The sequence below is a fragment of the Stegastes partitus genome, unplaced genomic scaffold (genome assembly GCF_000690725.1).
Source record: "Stegastes partitus isolate 25-593 unplaced genomic scaffold, Stegastes_partitus-1.0.2 Scaffold1988, whole genome shotgun sequence".
Lineage (NCBI taxonomy): Eukaryota > Metazoa > Chordata > Actinopteri > Pomacentridae > Stegastes > Stegastes partitus.
Genome location: NW_007579719.1, coordinates 45,533 through 58,506, shown reverse-complemented (window position 1 = coordinate 58,506; position 12,974 = coordinate 45,533). Strand labels below are relative to the sequence as shown.

The 12,974-nt window shown below is 41.5% G+C and overlaps 2 protein-coding genes across 2 annotated transcripts in view; one reads left to right on the top strand and one right to left on the bottom strand.

Moving 5' to 3' along the window:
* Positions 1-1,003: 1,003 nt before the first annotated feature.
* The window catches only part of pdap1b (pdgfa associated protein 1b), a 23,677-nt gene continuing 11,706 nt past the window's right edge, over positions 1,004-12,974 (bottom strand). Inside the window, exons 3-8 of the mRNA XM_008303354.1 lie at positions 5,665-5,770; positions 5,319-5,410; positions 3,726-3,830; positions 3,429-3,550; positions 3,001-3,152; positions 1,004-1,819 (exon numbers count right to left, since the gene is read on the bottom strand). Of these exons, the coding sequence (XP_008301576.1) occupies positions 1,764-1,819; positions 3,001-3,152; positions 3,429-3,550; positions 3,726-3,830; positions 5,319-5,410; positions 5,665-5,677 (540 nt within the window). The 5' untranslated portion in view covers positions 5,678-5,770 and the 3' untranslated portion in view covers positions 1,004-1,763. The remainder of the gene's footprint in view (positions 1,820-3,000; positions 3,153-3,428; positions 3,551-3,725; positions 3,831-5,318; positions 5,411-5,664; positions 5,771-12,974) is intronic.
* On the top strand, positions 7,232-12,331 carry bud31 (BUD31 homolog). Its single transcript, XM_008303352.1, has 4 exons — positions 7,232-7,419; positions 8,453-8,575; positions 9,290-9,456; positions 11,793-12,331. Exons 1-4 carry the CDS (start codon positions 7,326-7,328, stop codon positions 11,841-11,843), a joined length of 435 nt encoding a protein of 144 aa, XP_008301574.1. The 5' UTR covers positions 7,232-7,325; the 3' UTR covers positions 11,844-12,331.

The window sequence follows — 12,974 nt, the reverse complement described above, 5'->3', positions numbered from 1 at the left end:
CTATCAGTAAATCATGTAAATTATAGTCAAGGATATCAGACATCACATGAAAACTGAACATTAGACACAATATCACCTGAATGTGACGCCTGATTCCACTACAGCTGCAAAGATTTGTTTGGTGTTTTTATCTGGTTACAATAAATATTAAAGTTACACAAAAACATACTATTGTTATCAATGCAGATAAAGTTCTGGGTATTAGCAGCTGCAGACGTTTTTAAAAATAGGCAGCAGGCTGCAGCTTGAACAAGCAGCATGTGCTCCCACGATTGGCAATTAATTCCTGGCTGAAGACCAGTTTTGGGTTCAATAAAACCTTTTCATGGGCTCAAGATTTGCTCACAAACTGTGACTCAGGAGTCAAATAATTCTGAATAAAACACAGGACCTGCAGTCATTTGTCATATGTCAGTAAATGTCGTACAAAACTGAGAACTTAGTGGTTATAAAGTGATATATTTAGAATTATTACATAATTTCAGTGTTAAGTTTTCACTCTTTCAAACCCTTTTCACAGCCGAGTTATCATATTATGTACCATCCATCCATCCATCCATCATCTCTACACCTTCATCCTCACCAGGGTCATAGGGGGCGGAGCCTATCCCAGCTGACTCAGGGTGAAGGCAGGTTCACCTGGACAGGTCGCCAGTCTATCGCAGGGCTACACTTAGAGACAGACAACCAAGCACACTCACATTCACACCTACGGACAATTTAGAATCATCAATTAACCTCAGCATGTTTCTGGACTGTGGGAGGAAGCCGGAGAACCCGGAGAGAACCCACGCTGCACGGGGAGAACATGGAGACTCCACGCAGAAAGATCCCGGGTGTCCTCACCGGGACGCCAACCAGCAACCTTCTAGCTGTGAGGCGCTAACGGTGCTAACCACTGAGCCACCTGCAGTCCAAATACATACTAACAATTTCATATTTGATGACAGATGTGTTCACGTGAACCTTCAAAAAAAAAAATAAATAAATAATCACACCAACGTTTGCAGATTTGTTTCATGTTGTGTACCAAGTTCGGGCACTAGGACACATTTAGAATCTTTTATTAAGCCATCAGGATTTCAGAAATGCTGAGGTCATGTCCCGTCCCTCTTTCCATCACATTACTTTAATCTCAAAAATACTTTGAGTGACATTCCTGTTCAAATATATTATTTTATATATATATATATATATATCCCCGTAAATTCTCTTCCAATTCAGTTCCACATTTCCAAAGTAAACATCTGACTCATTTCATTTCCAGATCAGTGGAACCAGTGTGGACTCTGAGGTCGGGGAAGCTTGTTATAAAACCACATCACAGGTGTCTCACATGTATCAAAGAAATGAACAGACATGTTTCACTGGTTTCATCATGTTAATCTGAAATATCTTCACGAGTCAGTTATGTACAAGGTAAGATCCCCCCCAACAAAAACAAACAAAAGAAACCATAGTGGCAAAGCTCAGTTAGCAAAGTTGGAATTGTACATTGATAAGTAGACCATAGTTAATATCAAGAGGTTCAATCCAAGTGTACATGAAGACCGAAGTTTTCTCAAATGTAGCTTTACCTTCTGAAAGGCCGTTAATTTAAATATACACAACCTTCATCCACCGGTGCCTCCTCGACCGTTCTCCCAGTGGCCGTGTGTTACAGTAACGTCAAAAACTCTTCATAGATCTTCCTTTAAAAATAGTCAAATATGTATTGCGCCAGTCCATGAACGAGTGAAAGTGCTTCTGATAAATACTCTGCATCATTTGAGTGAGAGGGAGTTCACTCCTCTCGCCGCTGCTGCCGCCGCTTCTTTTGCTGCAGGAGGAAAGTTAAAGACACGTGTTACGGGCTCGGCCCGGTGACGTCAGGACACACAAGCTGAGCAGTGGCAGCGCAAAGGAGGGCTGATTAAAGAGCAGCACAAGCCACAAACAATTAAAATACTAAAGCCAGGATGACATTAAATCATCTCTGGAATCCCAACAAAGTCATCAATCACTAACTTTTGCAGCAGACTGGATCTAAAAAACAAAGAAAAACACACAATTGCCCAAATTTATCAAACATCTTGAATCAGTCTTAACTGTACTTTTGGTGCTACTTTTAATCCCTGGTCTGAGAGCTTTTTGTCAGCTTTGCTGTTTCTCACAGCTTCATTCAGAGACAACACAGAGCTGTGTGATGTTTGATGTGTACACAGTACGTAGAAAGCTCATTAACATGGAGACAGGATCAGTTAGGATCTACCAGCACGTCACATCTTTTTTTCTACTTTAAACCCTTTTCAGAAATGAGGTAGGTAACACTGCTGCCTCGTCATTTTGCTGAAGTGACAGCAACCTGTTATTCCATCATAGGGAACTTTAATGTTAATGTTTTCACGGCTTTATTCACGCGTAAACATCGCAGTGATGGAGACAGCCACGGTGCACACGAGCTGCTTGTTATGCACACAGAACTAGACGGTACTGATGCACCAATAAATAAAGACTGAATCTAAACTATAGCGAGCTGTTCAGAGGGTCCAAATCCAAAATGCGATGATAATTTCATGACTACTTTACAAACATCCATCTGTCATCTCTACACCTTAATCCTCATAATAATAACAATAGTGGAGAGATGATAGGACATGAGGGACACACAGGTGTAAAACTGTCCCTGCCTGGGTTGGGGAAGCTGCAGTTCACGGTCAGCATCCGAACCAGAACACCCAGGAAGCTTTAAAAAAACACTTTCAAGTCCTACTGATAGATTATGCTCGATAAATATGGGCTCAGAGTCCTGTCATTAACGATAATAAATAAACAAAGCATACTGAATATCAACCTTTGAATCCTCCAGCTGCTCTAACTCTCACTTACGTTCTTTCTTACTTTCACAGCCACATCAGGGTTGTTATCATATTATCACCTTTATGGTGCTTTCCTGGATCAGGACACTCAATATTTATGACAGTCACCCTATGAAATGCTTGCCTACCTCTGGCTGCTTACCTTTTTTCTCTTCTTCTTTCTTCTTTGCTGCCTCCTCTCTCTGTTTCCTGATGATGGCGAGGCGAGCGAGGTCGGCTTTGGCCTGGTCCGTCTTTCCCGCCAGGTGCATCTTCATGTAGCGCTCCTTCGCCTTCTGCTTCTCGATCTCTTCTCTGTGTCGAGGTGTAGAAAGCGACATGAGGAAAGCCTCAATCAAACATGCTGACTGGGATTAATGTGAGTGAGAATGCAGGTGAAGGTATCGTTCTGTTTGCTTTGGTGTCTCCTGACTTTCCTGCAGTTCGTAAAACCATCAAGAACAAACTACTGACCTCCTAATATATGCTGCTAAACATGCTGTTTGTATCGGTGCTCCATAGAGTTAAGTACTACCCCAAATGACGTACAGTTTATATGCAAAAGCTGTAAAACCAGCTGAAGGCACACACCTCTCCCTCCTCGATAACTGCCGGGGCTCCTCCAGCTCGATCTGCGTCACCTTCTTGGACTTCTGAGCCACTCTGTTGGGATTCTCGATTTCTATCAAGCCCTCCACACCAGCTCTCCTCCTCTGCAAACACATGACAGCAGATCATACGACGTAAAAGGGAATATTTTCAATGACACGCTGACATGACTGCATGTAAAAGGCCAGAAGAGCTTCACAGGTGCACATTAAGCACAATAATTCATTCTTCATTTGAAGAAGCAGAGCAGGTGTGTGACTGAAACAGTATTGGCGGTACCAGGGAATTTTCATCGTCGCTGTCATCCGATCCGGACGCCGGTAGCTTCTCTTCTGCCGCGTCATTCTGAGCTGCGCCCTCGGCCTCCGCTGCTTCCTGTTCTTGCTATAACACATGAATGATGCCCAGGATTAAAAGGTGAGAACGTGATCAAACAAAGAGCCAGGTTAAACACATGCAAACACATTGTGACAGGAAAAACATATTTAGGACGATGGCTTTAACTCCATGGAGTTGTAAAAAATGCAAACAACGCGCATTAGCAGCAGTAGTGGTGGTTTTAGATCTTACAGGGTGACTCGCACAACATCAAACATCAGCTGGTGTAGTTCACTTTTCCAACTTGTTTTAAAGACATAAAGGTCTGGATGACTCGAAGCATTACTGTAACTTTGACCAGGATATGTCCTTTAACTCACACGCAAAACAGGTTTCTAGGACGGCCTTCGTTTAACTGCATGTCTAAGAGTAAAGATGAAAAACTAGTTTATTCGGCTGGGGGGCTTCCCATGATGCACTGAGCACCTCATGTCACTAACTTTGTGTGTTTTTTCTGATGTAGTTTGGGGTCTGCAGCCTCACCAACCTCCCCAGTGTTGACTGAACTCTTGTGCTTTGTTGGCCTGTTTTGTCCCTTTACAGACAGTGTTCCTGCAAAATGGTGACGGGGGAGCTGTGTTGGTGGAATGCTTGCATGCAGTACTGCCATCAAAACAGATAATTCACCAAAAACAACTATCAGGATTATGTACGATTCAAATCCTCGGTGAAAACTTGAAATTTACAGCATGGTGGGTTGCTGCCTGGAGGTTGTTGTTGTTTCCCAAACGGTAGCACGTATGTAGCATAAGGAAAGGAGGAAGTGGCATGAAATGTGCTGCAGACTTATTCCTGTGATCTACATCTGGTGGGTCAGACTATCCATCCATCCATCATCTCTACACCTTCATCCTCACTCATGGGGGGCTGGAGTCTATCCCAGCTGACTCAGGGTGAAGGCAGGTTCACCTGGACAGGTAACCAGTCTATCACAGGGCTACACTTAGAGACAGACAACCAAGCACACTCACATTCACACCCACGGACAATTTAGAATCACCAATTAACCTCAGCATGTTTCTGGACTGTGGGAGGAAGCCGGAGAACCCGGAGAGAACCCACGCTGCACGGGGAGAACATGGAGACTCCATGCAGGAAGATCCCGGGTGTCCTCACCGGGACACCAACCGGCGACCTTCTAGCTGTGAGGCCACGGTGCTAACCACTGAGACACCTGCAGCCTGTGTCAGACTACCCTCGAGGCAGGTGGCTGCCCTCCAGTCTGGTCCTGCAGGAGGGAGTGTTTGCTTTCCATTATTGCCACACAGCTACCCAAAAGGAATCATGAGAATTTGTTGGGTTTCTCTCAAACGTGTGATATTGCAAAGCTGTCACCTTAATGTATAAAGTGTTCTGAGATGACTTCTGTTCTGATTTGGCTCTGTGTAAATGAAAAATGCTCTTCTGTTGTGTTAAAGAAAGTGTTGGGCTCCAGTATTTTGGGGGACACTGAAGCAGGTGACTAAACGGCCTCTGGATGGTCGCTCCACCAACCTTTTTCCTCTCCTTCTCTGCCTTCATCTGGGCATCTATCTCCTCTGGGCTTGTGTACGTCCGCACGCGACCCTTGTGGCCACCTTTCTTACCTGCAACGTCACGAGAATGACATCACACACACAGATCTGAACACACTTGGTACAGCACAGGTGCAGAGCTGAGGACGGACAGGTGTCGAATGAAGCAGTGTTTCAGCGCCGTCCACAGCTCAGGCATGTCTGTTACGAGCACTGTGCTACATAAGCACTATGTCGCTACCTGTTGTTTGGAGGCTAACAGCTGACTAACATGTACAAAAGGACCCATGTGAACACACTGCAGCGAGCGTTCAGCCAGTTCTTACCTCCTTTGGGCATTTTGACAAACGACGCCTTTATTAGATACTCCCTAGCCCGTAAACACTGACAGAAAAGCAGAATGTTGAGGCGGCAGCACAGACTGACAGCTGGCTAAACTCACAGATGCGATGAGCAGCAAAATAGATTTAGTAGCTCGAGGATTTGCCTGTCAAGAAATCTGAAGTGGAGGAACCTTTTCAAGACGACAGTAAACATGTTTGCTGCTGTAAACCAAATGTGAAAATAGTCGTAATGCTTCTGGTTGCATGTCGTCGTGACGTTAGTAATTGAGCACAAGGAGCCAAAAATCACATTATCTATCCTAAGGCACTTTGCAAGTGTGCTAAAGTGATGCAATAGGCTCGTTTAAGATGGCCTGCGCAGAATCAGTACCACACCGGTTAGATTTCACTTTTATTTTATTTTATTTTATTTTATTTTATTTGTTTTATTTTTTTTGCATTTTATTTTAGCTAGATTTTGTTTTTCCTTGTTTATTTTTTATTTTATTTTATTTTTGGTTTTCTTAGTTTAATTTATTTTTTTTCCTTTTGTTTTTTCTTGTTTTATTTTATTTTATTTTTCAATGTTGGTTTTTATTTTATTTTATTTTATTTTAGCTAGATTCTATTTTTCCTTATTTATTTTATTTTATTTTATTTAAGTTAGATTCTGTTTTTCCTTATTTATTTTATTTTGTTTGTGGTTTTCTTAATTTTAGTTTTAGTTGTTTTTCTTTCGTTTGTTTTTTTCTTTTTTGATTTTCCTTTTTATTTTACATTATTTTATTTTATTCTTGGTTTTATTTATTGTGGAGATTTTTCTTCTTCTTTTTAAAGATAATGGCATGTGGCCATATAGGGCACAAAATGATGTAGAAATTCAACTCAAACAACACAAGGCTCAGAATACAGGCTAAACAACTGAGGACAACAAGGCTCCATGTTCAAAAGATTAAATCAAAGCACCGCTTTCAGTTAAAGATGCTCTATTTTTACAAAGGAAGCATTCGGTATCTAGAAATCCAGTTCACAACTTAAGAGTTCTTTTGGGTGTTTTATGGTGTCCACACGTTCAGAGTTTATTCTTAAAAACAGAAATAGAATGGTTTAGAAGAAACAGCAGCATAAGTGAGAGCAACATTCTTCCTTTCAAGGATAAGTCTCTTTGTTACTATACATTTTGTGGGGGGCTTTTAATGACAATTTAAAGTTGTATTTTAATTTAATCAAATTTCTTGATGTTTAAATGTTTGCGTCATGTATTGTTTTACATTGCACAGCTTGATTTCTTGTGTGTTGTATAGGTATATTAATTTATATTTTCCCAGTACTCCAGGCACTGCAGTTTAAAGTGTAATGTTATTCTGTTTTTGATGGAGTTTCCTGTAATAATAATAATAATAATAATAATAATAATAATAATAATGAATAAAGAAAAAGGGGTCCTAAGTAGTAGAATAGTGCATAAACCTGTAAGATTAAGAAGTTATTGAACGCGGGTAAATCGAGTGTTTATTTGGCGTGGTGACGTCATAGAAGAGAGGCGGAAGTAACATGAACCCCCGGATGACGTTTAATTGGCGCGACTGAGTCGAGTGCGAACGCTATATCGAACACTTGAGTTGGAGCAATTTTTTTTTGTATTTTGTACAAAACAAAGCAAGATGCCTAAAGTAAAGAGGAGTCGAAAGCCTCCCCCAGACGGATGGGAGCTCATCGAGCCCACTTTGGACGAGCTGGATCAGAAAATGAGAGAAGGTAGGCCGGCAGAAAATCATTATGCTCCTCACAAACACTCGGCGGTGAGCCTGGAAGCATCGTTTCACGCCGTGTTTTCTCTAAACGGCTGAGAAATGTCGGTCAAGTGTGTTATTTTTGTCGTTGTTTTTGTATATTAGATTAATCCTTGAGCAGTGCTGATGAAAAGAGGCTTTCAGACATTTAGAAAATGACTTGACACCTCCAACAGCGGAAAGTCATGGAGGGGAAGTCTGTTGCTTCACAACTATCGATTGTAATATCATTTGTTTACCGTCTGTAACAGTCTTACTTTAAATAGGCTTCAAAACTATGCATTCATATAGTGTCCACTATGATTACAACAAACCGTCATTTCCATTGTCTGTTAAGCTGTTGGATGTTTTCTCGATTAATCGATTAGTAGTTTTTCGGATAGTGGCTGAAAGTGGTGTTCTGTGTTTGTCAAAGCTGAAGGTGATGTCCTCCGATGTCTTCTTTTGTCCTTAAACAGAAGATATTCAGTCTACGGACATAGCAGAGGAAAGAAATCAGACAATATTCACATTTCGGAATTTTAAAAATGACTCAGAACAGTTCATTTCGTCGTGGACAACTAACTGACTAATCATTTGCACCTCTAGTGTTTACATACAGTACATTTACTGTATATGCGGCTGTACTTTAGGCAGAATTTTCCTGCTAACTTTGTGCAAACACTTTGGGAACGGATGGAGGGAATTCCCTCAACATCAAGTCAGCGGCTTTCCCAGTTTCTGTGGATGATGTTGATTCGCCTTTACAGACTCCTAACCTGAACTTCATCTAGCACATCAGGGATAGTTTGGACAATCACCTGACGCCCAGGTCTTATCACCTGAGATCAGGAGCAGAGTAAATCCCTGCCGACAGCTTCCAAAATCCAGTGTTTATTAACGCTGCATCTGATGTGTTCTTGCTTTTCTCAGCATGATTCACATCGGACCCAGAGAGACGTTTTAATTACCCAGTGAGGTACAGCACTGATTTAAACTTTCCTGATTTTTCCTCACAGCTGAAACAGAGCCTCATGAGGGAAAGCGAAAGGTGGAGTCCCTTTGGCCGATCTTCAGACTGCATCATCAGCGGAGTCGATACATCTACGACCTTTTCTACAAACGGAAAGCCATCAGCAGAGGTGAGCAGAACCAGCCGAGCTACTGAACACGTCCCTGTTCATCTGGGTTTCTTTTTCCTTTTCTCGACAGTAAACTGAGTTTTGTTTGGTTGTGAGTCGGGATGTCCGATATTGGCTTTTTTGCCAATTTTAAATATGCCAATATTGTCCAACTCTCAATTTCCAATTCCGATATCAACCGATGCCATTGTTGATATATGTTTGTTGCTGCTGCCGCACTTGTTTACACGCTTCACGATGCAGTTTGAGGGCGTCCTCATTTGTGAGCCGGTAAATGCCGGCGAAATCCAGGCGTTATTTTATCGGTTTTCATTACAGGCAAAAAAAACCCAATATTGACAGATATTACATTTTTATGCTAATATCGGTGGGCCGATACTATCAGACATCCCTAGTGGTGAGGATAAAATAAACTTTGAGGACGTCATCTGGGACTTTGGAAAAACACTAATCAACATGTTTTACCATTTTATAGTCCAAATTACTGATTGATTAATCAAGAAAATAAGGACAGATGAATCAACAGTGGAAATAGTTGGTAGTTGAAGTAATTTAGTATAAAAGACTCAGTTTGGGACCTTAAAGCCTGGTGGGTTTAAATAGTAATCTGTTCATACATTTTACATATTTCCTTTCATAAAGTCATAAAGTTGGTTTACGCCCCCCACCCCTACATACTAACCTGTGTTGTCTTTCCCTGGTTGGTCCTGGCAGAGCTGTATGAGTACTGTATAAAAGAAGGTTATGCAGACAAGAACCTGATTGCCAAGTGGAAGAAGCAGGGCTACGAGAACCTTTGCTGCCTGCGTTGCATCCAGACACGAGACACCAACTTTGGAACCAACTGCATCTGCAGAGTGCCCAAGAGCAAGCTCGAAGTCGTAAGTCTGACAGAAGTTATTCTTATTTTTACTGAAATTATGTATTTAACTAAATTTACAATTCAATAAAAACACGCTTCAATAAAAACATCAGCTGTTCCTGCTGATGTTGGAGTGTAAACAGTACAATGCGGCCAGCTTCTGCATGCAGAGAATGAAACTGTGCAACCACTGTGTCAGTGTTATCTTATCGTTGACATTCTTTGTGCGACACCTGCAGGAAGCCTCTGGCACGGAGAAGCTGAAAATAGTCTTTGTTCCCGGTACACTGACCGTAGTGTGATTGGTAGACACTGTACATGTCAAGGCATTTTCTTCTGTTTAATGAATAAACAAACTGAACTGGTATAAACACAGAAAAACAATTTAAAAATTGGACATTGATGTCTCTTAAATGTGAGACATTTTTAAAGTGATTGTTTATTTACATTATTTAGGAGGACGTTACTCAATAACTTTCATATAATGACAGAAATATGTAATTAAATTATAAACTAGTTTTTTTCAGGTGTGCTGAAAATGCTCGTCCGCTTCCTTTCAATGTAGAGGATACTTTATATTTGCTTTGTATAAAAATAATGTGGCTTGACTAAACCAAACAGCTGCAGGCATGTTGACACTCCTTTTCCACCAAGAAGAACCAGCTGCTAGTTCCATGCTGGTGTTAGTTCCAGTGCTTAGTTGGTTCAAATCTAAGAACCTGGTTGCTTTTCCATCGGCCAGGAGCCAAGTTAGAGCCACGCCATATGTCACTGCATATGTAGCCGTTTACTGAACAACGCTTGTGCCACACGAAGTCCACACAGGACTCCAGATGGACTTTCTGTACCGGTGTGACCAATTTTCTCATTTGTTTGCACTTCCCACGTGGTCACAGGCAAAACATCTGACCTGCTGAACATTTTCTTATCGACTGCGGTAGCTGCTGCTGGAGGCCACGGTGCTCAGACCGATGTGCGACCAGAGATGACTTTAAAAAGTCTGAACCAGGGCGAGTGATTTTTTTTTCATGTGGTCTTTTCCATGAGCGGAACAAACAGCATGTAGCTGCGCTCCATTTTTCATGAGAGGACCTCATTTCTGAGCGTAAATACTGAAGTTATAAAAGTCCTGTTCTCCACCACTGTGGTGCTGCTGGTGGGACACAGTTGGACCGGCTGTCAGGGCAACAGTTTGTGTAAAACCTTGATGTGTCCCTGAACTCATTCCAATACATCTGTGATCAGACCAGAGACGTCCTGGTGAAAAACAACAATCACCGCTTGTGTGTCCCATTTAGGGGACTCGGTGGTCACGATAGTCCCGCCCCCAGACCCTGACGTACTCAGCTCTGGCCCAGCAAAGAGTTGGTGCCTGACAAGCACCAGTTCTGAGAACCTGGAGCCGGTGCTTAGGCGGTGGAGACACAAAGAACTGGTGCTAAGTCAGACTCTAGCACGGAACTAACACTGGAACCGGTTTGGTGGAAAGTGGTGACACAAAACTCATGAAAGGTTTTCTGAACGCAGCTATAAGTGGGTTCATATTGAAGGGACCGTGTGACCAAACACAGACGGGTCTAGAGCTGCATGTTTCTCCCAAGAAGAACAAACTATGTTCCCTAAACACAAAAATGAGGAAATTAAAAATCATAGCACAGAACGAAAGTAACACTTTTGCTGCAGCCAAAGCAGGAAGGAAAGGTGGTAAAAGACTGCAGACTGTGTGAATGTGTCGGTTCATAAACCTCTCAGTATCACATCCCCATTATCAAGATCTGACTGTCATCACAGCTGTTTATTACATTATATGTGTTTGTTAGATGTATTGTTACGGCGTGTAGGACAGTTTTATTCTTTCACCTTGGAGGCCTTAAACAGTTCACATAATATTAAAACAATTCAAACTCATAAGTACTGCAGATCTAATCACGTCAGAAAGCACAAGACTTTCATGCTTTAATCTCTGTTAGGATTCTATGAAATGTACCGAGAAATAAAACTGCTTTGAAATGACTTGCCATCAACAGGCAGAAGATAAAGCAAGAGAATCTATATCTCATATCTGTACTCATCAGGGAAAGAAAGGGCTTTTATCTTTTTAACACTCTTGCCTTCCCTGCATGAGATCTTCCAGGAGTGATAAGTGATAGAAGTTTGAATGCTGTGGAGCAGGTCGGGTGTGCAGCATACGTTACTGTGACGATGTACGTTTTAAGGTGTTTAAAACTGTAAACAGTGAAAGAAAAGTGCCCGACAGAGCGAGCATGTGTGAGTGCTGGATGGGATATTTTAAGAAGCGACAATCTGAAGTGAGAAATAAGCGGCTCTAACTTGCTCTGTCTTTCCTCTCTGTAGGGACGGATCATCGAGTGCACCCACTGTGGATGCAGAGGATGTTCCGGCTAAGTTGCAGTTTTTGGACTTGCATATAATTCTGTGTCGGACATCGCGGGCTTCATTCTCACAACCCAGAGGCAGCATCGCCCTTATTTCAGTCAGCTGCATCAGAACCAGTCGCTCATCTTCGTCCTCGGCTGCCCTCGTAGGGGATCATTATGTGGTATTCTTCTATTTTTAAACACGGGGGAGCAATAGAGAATACACTGAAGGGGCCATATTGTCTTAATTACATTAGTAGTTCAGTCTTCTTTTTATACCCAACTAAAGCCCTGAAGTCCTAAACTTTAACGTAGGCGGTTCATATTAGTTGTTTCTGGATCAGGCCCGTCATTCCAGGTAGTCACGCCCACTGTGGAGGTCATTTCTAGTGTTTATTTCACCTGAAGAGGGCTTGGAAGGTTTTTTTTGTTTGACATGTCATTGCTTTAAATCTTAAAACTTTTACTTCATCTTGTTATTGTGGTATAATTTTAAATAAAACATTTCAGATTCATTGTTGTCTTTTGTTTTTTTTTTTTTTATGGTCACTTCCTGAACTGTGAAAACCTCACGAGCACTAAGTTTTAGAAAACATGACATGTACGTAGCAGCAGTGATAGAGTAACTGGATATATTGCTTCAGAAATGCAATAAACAAATGCAGCATTTTTAATCTCCTACATTAATTAAACAGCTTAATGCTCAGTAAAACAAACACCAACGTTTTCTAGATGAGGCTGCCCAGCAGTATTACAGAAAGTAGTTCAAAGCAGCCCTACGTTCTCCAGCTTCATCATGACAGGACTGTTTGCACATGATGTGAATCAGTATAATCCAGAATGAGGAATTCTACTGTTGCTGCCACTTTGAAAGTATTTTTACACCAGTCCCTCTCGTTTCTGTGTTTACATTAAAATATAATGAAAATTTGGCTCATATGACGGATCAAAGAGGCACATGTTAAAGTCAGACTCTTTATATTTAGTCAGTGTTTAGTGTTGAGACATGATGGAACAAAATAATCCTGTGTTTCTCTTCATTTTGTTGACTTCTGGTGGGCTGCTCCTCATAAAACTTTAAGAACAAGATCAAAATAGTTACGTTTGGATGTTTTCACTTATATTTGTGTACGTCTCACCTTAACCCTGACATACTGTT

Excerpts from the sequence above, each read along its gene's own strand:
- bud31 (XM_008303352.1), top strand. The coding sequence starts at position 7,326 with ATGCCTAAAGTAAAGAGGAGTCGAAAGCCTCCCCCAGACGGATGGGAG. Across the intron at positions 7,420-8,452 it reads GGATCAGAAAATGAGAGAAG|CTGAAACAGAGCCTCATGAG; the intron begins GTAGGCCGGCAG and ends TTTTCCTCACAG. Across the intron at positions 9,457-11,792 it reads CCAAGAGCAAGCTCGAAGTC|GGACGGATCATCGAGTGCAC; the intron begins GTAAGTCTGACA and ends TCCTCTCTGTAG.